Source organism: Neoarius graeffei, chromosome 7 (assembly GCF_027579695.1).
Source record: "Neoarius graeffei isolate fNeoGra1 chromosome 7, fNeoGra1.pri, whole genome shotgun sequence".
Lineage (NCBI taxonomy): Eukaryota > Metazoa > Chordata > Actinopteri > Siluriformes > Ariidae > Neoarius > Neoarius graeffei.
Window position 1 is genome coordinate 21,358,312 of NC_083575.1, and position 15,963 is coordinate 21,374,274.

Here is a 15,963-nt window from a genome sequence, read left to right on the forward strand (position 1 = left end):
TCGATTTCAGTCGAGCTACGGCAGAAATTCGATTTTCTCTATGTGCATGTAAACGCACTGACTGAGGAGGGGGATGGGGTGGGGATGGGGGCATCAATGTGTGAGCCAGAAGTTCAGTGAGTCTCAATCTGCATGTTTGAAAAATATGTGCAGTTTCACAGAGTCTCACTCTAGCACGGGGCAGGTTTAAATCTGAATACAGATACAGATAGTGGTCTTGCATTACACCCCAATTGTTCTGTTTTGACTTCACCAGTTATTAGAAACCAGTGCAGATATAACGTGTGTCTGTAGACTGTACTCTTGTGCAGATTACAAGATTGTGATCAGGGCCTCTCCTACCTTGCCAGTGATGTTTGTAGTCACAGGTGCGAGATAAAGCGATCATCATTGCACTGTAGAGGGGCAGGATCATAGCACAGAGGCGCCAGCTGCGTCCGCGTCCGCTCTCGGTGAAACAGTGCAGCTTCCCCGCTAAGTAGAAGGAGGTGAAGCCCAGGCCAGAGAAAGCAACTGGGAAGGGTGGTAAAGCAAGAACAACAAGAGAGGATTAAGGATTAACAGAGAGAAAAAGGATGTGAAAAAGAACATCAAGATGAATACAGCATGACAGGCAAGTGATGAACCTTTCATTTTTTGCGCGTACACATTCTACTTTTGGTGTCTTTATCTAAACGCCTCTGCTTCTGCAACAATTAGACTGACTATGAAATATGAATAATAATCAGTAATCTTCTTTCCATGTAAAAGACCTTGAAACAAGGCTGCACTCAACAGTGAAACAACAAAACGATGAAAATATTGTGGCCGCTGCAAGCTCCTCACTTTGCACAGTCGCTCACACATGCTGCACTCCTGAGAGTCCAAAGAAAAAAAAACAAAAGAAGTCAAAAGCTTAGATTTCCCAAGATTCTTGCTCATGACTGTTCACAGCATATTACTCTGAAAGCTCAAGAAGGCAAAGAGTTATTACTCTTGAATTCACAAATGCAAACCTTTTAAAATACACAGATATTTAGTGCTGGAAAGGTTCATGCATGGAGTATTAATCTGACAAAAGAGTACAGTAGTAAGACTCATTTCATTTTTAAGGTTGACTCATAAACAGTAGATTTGACATAATTGGCACACAATACAGATGTCACAAGCAGCAAGGAATACTATTTCATGGCTCTGATTTTCACTGGCATATAATTGTAACTCATTCTCCTGCATTTCCTATTGAGCTCCAAAGGAACATCGAAAAAAAATTGCAAAGCATCTCATTTACACACTGGATTATACATTTAAGCACAAACAAAATACTTCAACTTAAGTGTTTGTGCGATTTAACATGCAACCTGAATCATCAAAGTGTCAAGCAACACAGAATATATTAAAAAACATTCTGGGGTGGGGCGGCACGGTGGTGTAGTGGTTAGCGCTGTCGCCTCACAGCAAGAAGGTCCGGGTTCGAGCCCCGTGGCCGGCGAGGGCCTTTCTGTGTGGAGTTTGCATGTTCTCCCCGTGTCCGTGTGGGTTTCCTCCGGGTGCTCCGGTTTCCCCCACAGTCCAAAGACATGCAGGTTAGGTTAACTGGTGACTCTAAATTGACCGTAGGTGTGAATGGGAGTGTGAATGGTTGTCTGTGTCTATGTGTCAGCCCTGTGATGACCTGGCGACTTGTCCAGGGTGTACCCCGCCTTTCGCCCGTAGTCAGCTGGGATAGGCTCCAGCTTGCCTGCGACCCTGTAGAACAGGATAAAGCGGCTACAGATAATGAGATGAGATGACATTCTGGGGTTGGAAGAGCACATGGTTTCAAATCTAAATGTGCCTTAAAATCATTGCTCTGTCATAGCTTATACTTCAATGTCATCTGGCATGAATCATCAGATTATACGTCTTAGTAAACGAAGCTTTTCTCTCTGGTGTTTTTCTATCCTCCGTTTTGTTTTTCCCAACACCACAGTAATTGTCACAGATGCTATCATCACAGAGCAATGAGACAGCATGAATGAACTGGAGCGCTAATAATTCTCTTGACGTATGCTAATAATTCTCTTGTCTGTATGTTTGCATCCTTTAACAGTACAGATGACGTGGAAGTGAGCGGAAAGTATGGCTTTGGTTCAAACAAAACATTTTCTTTCCTATACCATTGTTGAGTGTGTATATACTATAAGTGTGGCAGGACGAGACTGAAACACTCATCAAAAAAAGAAAGTGCATTTCTGGCCAGATAGCATGTGTATGCAGCATCGGACTTGGCAAGTCAGGCCAATCAATAAGAGCCAACCCAGAATAGTTAGCATTATTACCATGTCATTTCCCATTTCATTGTGCATAGCAGGCATGCATTGCATGGATTCCAGCACAAACAGCACTTCCTTGTTTTTATCTTTGTCTAAGTGTTTTGTGTTTGGTTTTTCTCCACCCCTGCCCTGTCATTGGTTTATTGCCCTGTTGTGCATTGATTTATCTTACTTGTTTTGTATTAGTTTCTCTTCAGATTGCCTGAACTGTCTGTCCAAAAAAAAAAAGCCACCATTTGGATTTAAATCAGCAAATACTTACTTAAGAGCCTTTGATTGGATAATTACTGCAGTGATCAATATGTTTCAGCTGGCAACAATTCTTTTAACCCTAACTGATGCAGTGAGTAGCTTCTCATTTTTTTTAATAAATCATGTTGGAAGATGCATCACATACTGTAGTCATGGAAAAGAGGTTACTATGTTTCAGAAGACTGTGATGACCTGGTGACTTGTCCAGGGTGTACCCCGCCTCTCGCCCATAGTCAGCTGGGATAGGCTCCAACTTGCCTGTGACCTTTCTGTGCGGAGTTTGCATGTTCTCCCCGTGTCCGCGTGGGTTTCCTCCGGGTGCTCCGGTTTCCCCCACAGTCCAAAGACATGCAGGTTAGGCTAACTGGTGACTCTAAATTGACCGTAGGTGTGAATGTGAGTGTGAATGGTTGTTTGTCTCTATGTGTCAGCCCTGTGATGACCTGGCGACTTGTCCAGGGTGTACCCCGCCTTTCGCCCGTAGTCAGCTGGGATAGGCTCCAGCTTGCCTGCGACTCTGTAGAACAGGATAAAGCGGCTAGAGATAATGAGATGAGATGAGACTATGAGACGGAGATCACTTAAACGCTTGGTGAAGTTGAACTTGCGTAAAAAAAAAAAAACATGACAGTAGAACCTCATGGCTATGTTTACTCGTGAAAGTAAGAGCATTTACACACACACAGTGTGGCGAGAACTGACAGATTTGGGACTAAACAGCATGTGTGGCCATAAGAAAACCACTTGTTAGAAGAGGAAGAAGAAGAACAACAACAATTTTATTCATCACACGTACACTTGTGAAATTCCTCTCTGCATTTAATTCATCTGAAGCAGTGAATACACATGCGCAATGAACACACACACATACCCAGAGCAGTGGACAGCCATGCTACAGCACCTGGGGAGCAGTTGGGGGCTAGGTGTCTCACTCAAGGGCACTTCAGCCCAAGGCCACCCCATATTAACCTAACTGCATGTCAGAACTGTGGGGGAAACCAAAGCATCTGGAGGAAACCCATGCAGACACAGGGAGAACATAGAAACTCCACACAGAAAGGCCCCTGTCAACCGCTGGGCTTGGACCCAGAACCTTCTTGCTGTGAGGTGACAGTGCTAACCACTACACCACCACTGATTAGTGAGACGAATCAGAAGAAAAGGCTCAAGTTTGCTAGGGTGCATAAAGATTGGACTCTGGTGCAATGGAAAAAGGCCATGTGGTCAGAGGAGTCCAGATTCACTCTATTCCAAAGGGCCTGGTGCGTCAGGGTAAAAAGGAAATCGCATGAAGCAATGCATCCGTCATGCATAGTGGCCACTGTACAAGCCTCTGGAGACAGTGTTATGATCTTTGGTTGCTTCAGTTGGTCAGGTTGAGGCTCAGCAACATGATGTGGCAATAAAATTAAGTCAGCTGACTGTCTAAATGTACTGAATGACCCGATTATCACATCAATGGATTTTTTTCTTCCCTGATGGCACGGACATAAAATGAGGGCTCAGACTGGAAGCATGAGGAATCATTTTCACACATGAATTGGCCACCACAGAGTCCTGACCTTAACCCCATTGAAAGTCTTTGGGATGTGCTGGGGAAAACTTTATGGAGTGGTTTGACTCTCCTGTCATCAAGTATCATGCAACCCTGGATGGAAATAAATGTTGTGACGTTGCATAAGGTTATTGGAAAAATGCCACACCATAACCAAATGTGTTCCATAATCAAAGCTAAAGGTGGTCCAATGAAATGTCAGTGTGTTCTACTTTTTCTCTTTGGCCAGGCAGGCCATGTGTGTTCCTGATTTTGACTTGTGCTTGTTTAGAACACTGCTTCTTAAATTACATTTCTGCATAGAATGAGCAACATTTCTTCTTAATTATACAGTGGTGGAAAGAGGACAAAACACACCAACTTCATAACCAACTGGAATAGTAATTCACTCGAGTAAAAGTTGTGATCACTAAAATTAAAGTATGAATAAATAAATCATCTGAAAAATAACTAATTACTTTATAAATTACTTTCTTATGTCTAAAATTGACTCAACTACAGAAACGTAATGTTAGCTGACTAGATAACTTCGTCACATGCTGTTAGGGTTCAACAGCTTGCTAGGTTTATTAGCTAGCGAGCTCATGTTAATTCAAAGTTGACCTTTACACAACATCATGTGTTACCTACAAACGGTCGCTACTTTACTTCAAAGCAACGTCTAAAGTTTAATACAGAGCTTTCAAACTGTAAAGCATCAAAATATCTGGCTAGCTAGTTGAGCTTATTCTGCTTGCTAGTAGTTCACCTGTACGGTACATGTTTTCACAGGCTGACTGTCGAGCTGTGAAATGTCAGTTTAAACATGGGTTTAGATAAATCGCATCATTTGCAGCTTATTATCACACTATTTCCTGTGAAGCGTTTAAAACTGAAGATAGCCGATAAAATCAGGCCAGTGATGCTCATTTGTCCTCACTGACATTGCTGCTAAGCATTTGGTGCCTGAAGTGTAGAGTTCTCATTTTTTTTTTATTTTGGGTCCAAGGATGAATTATTAAAGATGTGCACAAACTGTCTTAATTAGTTCACAGTCTTCCAGGTATGAAATGCATTACTATTTTTTTTTTTTACTCTGTAAATTCAAGTAAAAATACTAAGATTTAATTATACTGCAAAAAGAACCATCACAGTGAACTGTGTGCTTGAGTGCTGTAATTAGCATACATATTGTTGGACATTTTCCCCTTTAAATACAGTACGTGACATCACGTCAACTTTATTATTAAACAAATGAAGCACTACATTTCTTTCTGTCCACTGCCAAGTGCGTTTACTAGCTGAGATAATTGATCTATCCAGGCCACTCCGTTAGACCTGAATGGCTCCAGTTATTCACAGATACCCACAGAACCAAAGTAGGACATGCATAATTATACTTCATACATATTTATAATGATTTAAGAATTCCTGCAGAACATAAACAGCAGGCTAATGAGAGCACTGGGTCATTAAACAGAAATGTGACTTGCTCAGCCAGTCTCCCATGTAAAAAGGTGAAAGTAGAGGTTTAGGCATAGGAAAGTGCATTTCTTCTACACAATAGCATTTTAATCTGTGCAGTTTTCTGGAAGAAGAAGAATAGACAAAAGAGATCGGAAGTGCAGTTGTAAGCATTTTCAAACCAGTTCCGTATCTTGTTTTTAATCTTTGAGATGCTTTGTATTGATTCCGACCTGACAACCAAAAACTAATCATATTCTGAATATAAATGAGTTTCCAAGTGCTATAAAAACATGCTGGGATTGAAAGTATGACATGCAACAAGAAATTATGATTTGAACATCTGATTCTGAGGGACGTCACGTGGCAGCCATTTGAAAAGGGAGCAGGACAGAAAGCCACAATTCAGCCCCAAAGACACGCAACAAACTCAAAACCTGGACTTTTCATCAGATCTTTTTCACCAAAAATCTCATTCAAACACTAGTTTGAACCAGAAGTGGACAATAACGAAGTACATTTACTTAAGTACTGTACTTAAGTACACTTTTTGAGTATCTGTACTTTACTTGAGTATTAATTTTTTTTTGCCAACTTATGACTTTAACTTCACTACATTTGAAAGACAAATATCATACTTTTTACTCCACTACATTTCTATCAAGATCCTCGTTACTTGTTACTATGAAGTGGCTTTGAAAGTGGATGTTTTTTTTTTCTTGTCTTTTCTTAAACATGATTGTTTTTTTTTTTTTTCACCTGTGACACTGAGACAGCCTATCAGTAATCACCAGGGTCACATCACGTCCATAGACTGTATAAAATCAAGTTCAGTGATTTCTCTGCAGCATTATTTAACATGATCAGTTGATAGCAGAATGGAAGGAGGCGGTTCTTCTGAGGAATGAACGCACTCATGGCTTTACCTAGAACCCACGTTTCAGTTTTCTAAAAGGAATAAAGAGTTGTTTCATTTTAAATTTTGCTTTGTTTGCCTAAAACGGCACACATCACAGCCTACAAAAACTTGCCGTCCAACCTGTGGAAGCACATTGAGGTATGTAAACATTTTATTCCAAGGGAAAGCTTGCAGTGAAATTGTCTGTGCTCTTAGAGCTAGCGATAACTGTGGTGGCTACAAGCAACCAAAGGCCGCCGAGAGGCCAGTGAGGGAGTTACTACGCTGACGCGCAAACATTCCAGCTGAGTTGAAGGTCTTCGTTTATTAGCCAAAAAAAAGGGGGCAGATAAAAACATCCAAAACTCACGATAAAACCATAGTCCAAAGACCACCAAACTGTGCAGTGCGAGGTACCAGTGGGACAAGAGAGAGAGAGCCAAGCAAAGCGGTAGAATACGGTAAAAGCGGTAGAAAGCGGTCAACGAAAAATGTGCTCTCCCTACTGAACCCCTCTCCATACTGCCCTGACAGCCCAGGTGCCTATATCCACTAGACTAATAGATTCTACACCCTGCGCTCAAGTGACTTCCACACCATGGATGAACACCAAAATAAAAACAACATACAAACTCACATACAGGAGACAAGGCATATGGCCGCTACATCCCAGCCCCTAATTATTACCACACTGTAATAATTACAACACATACACACAGATCACACACACACACACACACACACACACACACAAATGTCCATGTAAACTACTCCCATGGAATGTATCGTCTTCTTGAAAGCATGTCAAAATCAAGTCTGGGCCAGAGGTTCAAGCAGGTAGCCCGTCAGAGTGGTCTTTACCACCACCCTCTATCCTAAGTGGGTAAGTCTGGTCAGTCACAGTCATACTGTCAAAGCAAAAGTCTTCAGGCTTCCGCCTCTTGCAAAAGACACATCTTGGTTATTGGCCTGTCTAGACAGTTAGTCTTAGTCTTGATCAGAAGCCTTCAGACCAGCCCTCTTCTGTCAGGGAAGGTCTGAACAACCCTACCCATAACCCAGGAGTTACAAGGTACAGTCCCATCTACAATAAGGACAATGTCCCCCACCATGAAATTGCGCTTTGTGCTGGCCCATCTCTGTCATTCCTGCAACTGTGGCAGATACTCCTGAACCCACCGCTTCCAGAACAGGTCTGACATATACTGGACTTGCTTCCAGCGGCAGCGAGCGTAGCTGTCCTCTTTCTGAAATCCCCCCGGTGGCAAAGATGGAGATGTCTTCAACAGCAACAAATGATTGGGAGTCAATACTTCCAAATCATCAGGATCAACAGACGCCTTAGTGAGTGGACGACCATTGAGAATTGATTCTATTTCACAGAGGACGGTGTGAAAACCCTCTTCATCCAGATTCTGTGATCTCAGTGTGGAGTTAAGGACCTTATGCACAGACCTTATCAATCTCTCCCAAGCACCTCCATGGTGAGAGCCTGCAGGGGGGTTAAAAACCCACTTGATATTTTTCTGTAAAAGCATGTCATTAATTCGGGCATGATTCCAACCTTCGATGGCCTGCCTCAGTTCACGCTCTGCTCTGACAAAGTTTGTCCCATTGTCGGAGCGAATTTCCAGGACTTGACCACGTCTGGCTATGAAGCGTCTCAGTGCATTGATAAAAGAATCGGTATCTAATGAAGATGCAACTTCAATATGGACAGCTTGTATAGACAAACAAGTAAATATTACCCCGTATCTTTTCACTATGCTCCTTTGGCTCTTAACTTCAAAGGGTCCAAAGTAATCCACTCCAACCCTTGTGAAAGGAGATTCATCTGGACAGACATGATCCTCAGGCAAATCTGCCATCTGTTGACACCATGGAGCTGCCTGCAGACTACGACAGATGACACACCTGTACAGGATCCTTCTTATAGCTGTAGTAGCACCAGTGATCCAATACTTTTGACGTAATCTTGACAACATATAGTTGCGCCCACCATGGCCCAGTTCTTGGTGAATGTGCCTGAGAAGTTCAGTTGTGTTTCGTTTTGTAACCTTCTACCAAGTGTTTATTCTCCAGGTTTAGTTAGTCAGTAAATCCAGTCAGTTGCTTCAGAGGCATTAGGTTTTGTAAGCGTTGTGGTAATACAACAATATGTTGACAGAAAATGTACTTTTAATACTTAAGTATTTTCGAAAGCAAGTACTTCAGTACTTTAACTTCTCATCTCATTATTCATTATCTCTAGCCGCTTTATCCTGTTCTACAGGGTCGCAGGCAAGCTGGAGCCTATCCCAGCTGACTACGGGCGAAAGGCGGGGTACACCCTGGACAAGTCGCCAGGTCATCACAGGGCCGACACATAGACACAGACAACCATTCACACCTACGGTCAATTTAGAGTCACCAGTTAACCTAACCTGCATGTCTTTGGGGGAAACCAGAGCACCCGGAGGAAACCCACGCGGACACGGGGAGAACATGCAAACTCCACACAGAAAGGCCCTCACCGGCCACGGGGCTCGAACCCGGACCTTCTTGCTGTGAGGCGACAGCGCTAACCACTACACCACCATGCCGCCCAATAGTACTTTAACTTAAGTAAAAATTTGATTGTACAACTTTCACTTGTATCAGAGTAACATTTGATCAGTGGAATCTGTACTATGACTTAAATAATGAAGTTGGGTACTTTGTCCACCTCTGGTTTGAACTAAAATTTTAAATATAGTTATATCAGGCGGCACGGTGGTGTAGTGGTTAGCGCTGTTGCCTCACAGCAAGAAGGTCCTGGGTTCGAGCCCCGGGGCTGGCGAGGGCCTTTCTGTGCGGAGTTTGCATGTTCTCCCCGTGTCCGCGTGGGTTTCCTCCGGGTGCTCCGGTTTCCCCCACAGTCCAAAGACATGCAGGTTAGGTTAACTGGTGACTCTAAATTGACCGTAGGTGTGAATGTGAGTGTGAATGGTTGTCTGTGTCTATGTGTCAGCCCTGTGATGACCTGGCGACTTGTCCAGGGTGTACCCCGCCTTTCGCCCATAGTTAGCTGGGATAGGCTCCAGCTTGCCTGCGACCCTGTTAAAGGATAAAGCGGCTAGAGATAATGAGATGAGATGAGATGAGATAGTTATATCATTGAAGAACACTTGACTTCCTTACAACAAAAGTTATTTAATGCTTTAAAAAAAAGAAAGCAGATTACAAAGCCATTAAATGTTATTTCACACTGTATCATATTATATCCTGCTTACTGTTGCATCAGTCATAACTAAGCTTTATAAGTAGCTTATGGGTTTGTTCATGATTGGCTGGGAGCATTACTCTCCCAATACAGAAATAAAGCAATGTGATTATCTGAGGGTTTTTTTTTTTTAATTATACAAAGAAGTTATAAAAAAAAAAACAATTTGTGTCACCATTATGGCACAGTCAGTTTTGGTAGCTTGACTCATGAGCAGAAACATATTAAAGTTTGATCATTGAAAAATGGCGTTGATAGGTTTATTTAACACTTGTATTAAAATGTTTTTCTGCACATTTTTAAAAATATTGCCAATATATGATTTACACAGTACTGTGCAAAAATCTTAGGCATGCTATTTTTTTTTCATACAACCTTTGTTCTAGATTTATATTTTATGACTGCTACATTACTGAGTCAGTACAAAAATATTTTAGAGTCCAAACGTTCTTTTTCCAGCACAAAATTAAATGTTACAGGAAAAAAAAAATGTTTTCAAGCAGCATATGACATGAGACCACTTTTCAGATTAAAAAAGAAAACATAATGAAGGCTACTGGGTTTTGGTGCAAAATTAAGAAGCAAGTGTGACAAAGTGTCCAGAAGAACTGTGGCTGGTTCTGTAAGATGCTCAGTAAAACCTACAGCTCACTTCCTTATAAAACTGCACTCATTGTACCTGAGACTAAAATTTTTTTTTAAAGGGGGTCGTCTCACACCAAATATTGACTTTGTTTCATTTATTATGGCTTACTACTGTTTATAGTTGGGTTTTTTTTTTATGTTGCAACTGTAGCAAGTGTTCTAGGTGGGTGGAGCACAGAAGCACGGCAGGCCAGAACTGAGTTCTCAAAACTCGTTTATTGTAGCTTTTCAGCTTTTAACTACACACATACACGCACGCACACAAGTATCCAGGTTGGGACAAGCTCCCTTCCTCCGCTCTCCCTCTCCTCTTACAGGGCACGGTCACTGGGGAAGACACACAAACACAGGTTAATTCCTGTCAGGTGCAGTGATTCCGCCACTTACCTTCTCTGACTCCGCCCTCCATTCACAGACTGACGCTTGACCACGCCCCCACTGCCACATACCCCCACTGCCCGACTCAGGCCGGGCAGCCATCCGGCCTGCAGCCGACTCCCACCCCTTGACGGGAGAGGAAGTCCTCCACAACCATCTGCGCCCCCGGCCTGTGGACCACCTCAAACTTAAACGGCTGGAGTGCCAGATACCAACGGGTGATCCGCGCGTTGGCATCCTTCATGTGGTGGAGCCACTGCAGGGGCACGTGGTCCGACCAGAAGGTAAAAGGGTGCCCCAGCAGATAGTAGCAGAGGGCGAGAACCGCCCACTTGATGGCGAGGCATTCCTTCTCTATGGTGCTGTACCTGCCCTAGCGCACCGACAGCTTGCGGCTGATGTACAGCACTGGACGGTCCTCCCCCTCCACCTCCTGGGACAGAACAGCCCCCAGCCCTCTGTCCGATGCGTCCGTCTGTAAAACAAAGGGGAGAGAAAAGTTAGGGGAGTGTAACAGTGGCCCCCCATACAGTGCAGCCTTTACCTTAGAGAAAGCCCACTGGCATTGCTCTGTCCACTGGACCGGATCTGGTGCCCCCTTTTTAGTGAGATCAGTCAGCGGGCTGGTGACGTCCGAATAATTACTGTAGGTATAAACCTACGATAATAGCCAGCCAGCCCCAGGAACTGCCTCACCCCCTTTTTGGTCTTGGGCCTCTGGCAGGCCGCAATCGCTGCCATCTTATTGATTTGGCGATGCACCTGCCCATTGCCCAAGTGGAAGCCCAGATACTGTACTTCCACCCGCCCAATCGCACACTTCTTCGGATTGGCTGTGAGACCCGCTTGCCTCAGCGACCCTAGGACGGCCCTCAGGTGTTTTAGGTGCCGCGGCCAGTCATTACTATAAATAATAATGTCATCTAAGTATGCGGCCGCATAGGTGGCGTGGGGGCGGAGGACCCTATCCATAAGCTGCTGGAACGTAGCGGGCGCCCCAAACAGCCCAAATGGAAGTGTGACGAACTGGTGTAAGCCAAACGGTGTGGAAAAGGCCGTTTTCTCTCGGGACAGTGAAGTCAAGGGGATCTGCCAATATCCCTTTGTCAAATCCAGTGTCGGATAAAAACGAGCCATGCCTAGTCGATCGAGCAACTCATCAATACGTGGCATTGGGTATGCATCAAATTTAGACACCGCGTTGACTTTTCTATAGTCCACACAGAACCGGACCGACCCGTCAGCCTTGGGAACCAAGACCACTGGACTGCTCCAGTCACTGTGGGACTCCTCGACAATGCCCATTTCGAGCATGGCCTCGAGTTCTTCCCGAACCACCTTTTTCTTGTGTTCGGGCAGTCTGTAAGGGTGGCTGTGCACTACCACCCCCGTGGGCGTCTCAATGCGGTGTTCTATGAGGTGGGTGCGGCCGGGCAGGGGCGAGAGCACGTCAGAAAATTCTGTTTGCAACCGGGCGACCTCCGCGAGCTGGGTCAGGGAGAGGTGGGCTCCACAGGGGACCAGAGCGGTGGGTGATGCCGATTTTCCCTTTTGAACCTCCGGCCCCAGCTCTGCCTTCTCTGGAACCACCGACACCAGTGCCACGGGGACCTCCTCGCTCCAACGTTTTAACAGATTGAGGTGGTATACCTGTAACGCCGCACCCCTGTCCGTTCGCCTCACCTCATAGTCGACGTCCCTGACTCGCCGTGTGACCTCAAAGGGTCCTTGCCACCTGGCGATTAATTTAGAGCTCGACGTGGGCAATAACACGAGTACTTTGTCTCCCGGTGTGAATTCCCTAAGGCACGTGCCCCTGTTGTACAGGTGGACTTGACGTTCTTGAGCCTGCCACAAATTCTTCTGGGTTAGGTGTATGAGTGTGTGGAGTTTTGCGCGCAGATCAATAACGTATTGAATTTCATTTTTGCACGGGGAAGGTCCCTCCTCCCAATTTTCCCGCAGCACATCTAGGATGCCACGCGGCTTACGCCCATATAATAATTCAAATGGGGAGAACCCCGTGGAGGCTTGTGGGACCTCTCGCACTGCGAAAAGCAGGGGTTCGAGCCATTTATCCCAGTTACGTGCGTCCTCGCTTACAAATTTTTTAATTATGTTTTTGAGGGTGCAATTAAACCGTTCAACTAAGCTGTCCGTTTATGGGTGATAATCGCTGGTGTGGATCGGTTTGATTCCCAATAACCCATACAGTTCGCGTAGTGTGCGTGACATGAACGCAGTGCCTTGATCAGTCAGAATCTCTTTGGGGATTCCGACTCGGGAGATAACATGGAAGAGCACTTCCGCAATACTACATGCGGAGATACTGCGACACGGCACTGCTTCCGGATATCGCGTTGCATAGTCCACCAGAACTAAAATAAAGCAATACCCTCGTGTTGACCGATCTAATGGCCCGACGAGATCCATCCCAATTCTTTTGAACGGGGTCTCGATTAATGGTAGAGGGCGCAAAGGCGCTTTTGGAATGGCCGCTGGATTTACTAATTGGCATTCACGGCAAGCCGTACACCATCTACGGACATCGCTGCGAATCCCTGGCCAATAGAACCAGGCCATTCTTCGGGCTAGTGTCTTATCCTGCCCTGGGGAAGGGCGGGGTGGTGTTTGGCTGGAGCGTTTGACCATCGATTACTCTCACTTGGTCAAACGCATGCCGCAGAGACTCGTCTCGCGATTGCTCTAATGGAAATCCACGAGGGATTCCCCGAGAGAGGGAGGAGGAGCCTGCTGCTCCTCACTCTGATGCAGTGATGACATAGATGGCTCTGTGACAGCTGCTCCTGCCAATGCCACTCCGGGACCTCCCCCCGCTAAACTACGGCAGGACCCACTCTTCACTAAGTGCACCTTGAAGGGGGAGGACTCCATGGGGCTGTTCTCTCTTGCGCTCCGTTCCGGGTTTCAGCACCACTGTAGCAAGTGTTCTAGGTGGGTGGAGCACAGAAGCACGGCAGGCCAGAACTGAGTTCTCAAAACTCGTTTATTGTAGCTTTTCAGCTTTTGACTACACACATACACGCACGCACACAAGTATCCAGGTTGGGACAAGCTCCCTTCCTCCGCTCTCCCTCTCCTCTTATAGGGCACGGTCACTGGGGAAGACACACAAACACAGGTTAATTCCCGTCAGGTGCAGTGATTCCGCCACTTACCTTCCCTGACTCCGCCCTCCATTCACAGACCGATGCTTGACCATGCCCCCGCTGCCACAGAAACATTTCTGGACTTGCTTGAAATTCTTGAAGATGTTTCACCTCTCATCCGAAAGGCTTCTTCAGTTCTGTCTTACTAGTGGGAAGTTCCAGGTATTTATCCTCTAGTGGACCAAAAGCAACCCTCAGGAGAGAACACTCTGAGGTAGAAATTGGTCCACCCTAAGGACAGAATACCCAGACACAAACAGGACAACATAGTGTATGCAATTCAGTGCAGTGAGGAATGCACAGATCTGTACATTGGGGAAACGAAACAACCACTTCACAAGCGCATGGCTCAACACAGGAGAACCAGTTTTTCAGGTCAGAACTCTGCAGTCTATCTTCATCTCAAAAACAAAGGAGACTCGTTTCAGGATGGCAATGTACACATTCTAGCCAGAGAAGACCGGTGGTTTGAAAGAGGAGTAAAAGAAGCCATCTTCGTCACCCTGGAATGACCATCACTAAACATAAGAGGTGGTCTGAGGCACCACTTATCAGCCACATACAATGCAGTCCTTGGCACGCTTCCCAGAAAACTGAATACACATCCACACCAAGACTCAGCTGACTTCAATGACTCACATGATGGCAGAGAGACCCAACAACCCACAGATCACCCTAATGACCCTCTAGGCTGCTAACGCCGTTCACACCCGGCTTCCAGTGACCCCAACACCTACAGGATGACTGAGAGGGTCAACGATCCATGTGACCTCAAGGACTCTCCTTAGGTTTGCTTTTGGTCCACTAGAGGATAAATACCCGGAACTCCCCACTAGTCAGACAGAACTGAACAAGTCTTTCGGATGAGAGGTAAAACATCTTCAAGGATTCCAAGTAAGTCCAGTTGCCTTCTTTAGCACCTATGGTTTATGATGACCTGGATGACTGAGAGCCTACAAAGATATGTTGAAACATTTAATTTCATTATTTTTAAGCTGTTTTTGGTCTACAGCTTTTCTTTACATGTGCCTAAGACTTTTGCACAGTACTGTATGTATATGTATATATTTTTAAAAAAATTCAATCAGTAATAAATAATGCATGCAGTTGAAAAGTCTTTGAGGTCTTCATTTTCACAGAATGTTTTGCTTTAAGAGTCATTATAAGGGGTCATCAACTTTAAATGCAACTGTAGTCACCAGTCAGTCATGTTTGTTGCTTATCCAGGCCTTTCTATGCAAGGAAAGTTATGTAGCTGGACCTTCTCAAATTTTAGCTGAATACCACTGCTCCTATATTATTTAGGTTATCTATAATAATCAATATAATAAAGGCATTTCTATAGTTTAGTTATCAATATTATGAAGGCTTAGAGATTTTGGCTCAGGTTTCGTGTGGCTTAGGTAGAAAATATTTTGGTACCTTTGTTTAGGAGGAGTTTGAAAATACAGGTTTGAATACACACTAGAGTATATTGCCAAAAGTTTGTGACACCTGACCATCACACAAGCACAATGTGCTTGTTGAACACCCCATTCCAGATTTAATCCCCCTTTGCTGTTGTAATAACTTCCAGTCTTCTGAGAAGGCTTTCCACTTGAGTGAGGAACTTGGCTGAGGGGATTTGCTCATTCAGCCACATAGTGAAGTCATGTCAAGTGAAGAGGCCAGGGATGCACTAAGTGTTCAAAATTCATCCCAAAGGTGTTCAGTAAGGTTGAGGTAAAAGGTTTGTGCAGGCCACTTGAGTTCTTCCACATCAACCTTGGCAAAGCATGTCTTCATGGAGCTCACTTTGTGGACAGGTGCACCATCATGCTGGAACATGTTTGGGCCCTTTAGTTCCAGTGAAGAGAAACTAATGCTACAGCATACAAACACATCTTGTACATTTGTGTGGTTCTAACTTTGTTGAAACAGTTTGGGGAAGACCTGTATATTGGTACAATGGTCCGGTGTCCACAAACTTTCAGCCATATAGTGTATTATGGACATTAGCTGAAGATGTAGAGGATTAAAATATTCAAATGGAAAATTACACTCTTAGAAAGGATGTGTTAAAACTGACAAATTTAAATTCTTACACA

General features: G+C 44.6%; 1 protein-coding gene across 1 annotated transcript in view; it reads right to left on the reverse strand.

Moving 5' to 3' along the window:
- Positions 1-15,963, reverse strand: part of plpp4 (phospholipid phosphatase 4) — a 378,904-nt gene that overhangs the window by 12,896 nt on the left and 350,045 nt on the right. The window contains exon 6 of the mRNA XM_060925399.1: positions 343-513. Within this exon, the coding sequence (XP_060781382.1) occupies positions 343-513 (171 nt within the window). The remainder of the gene's footprint in view (positions 1-342; positions 514-15,963) is intronic.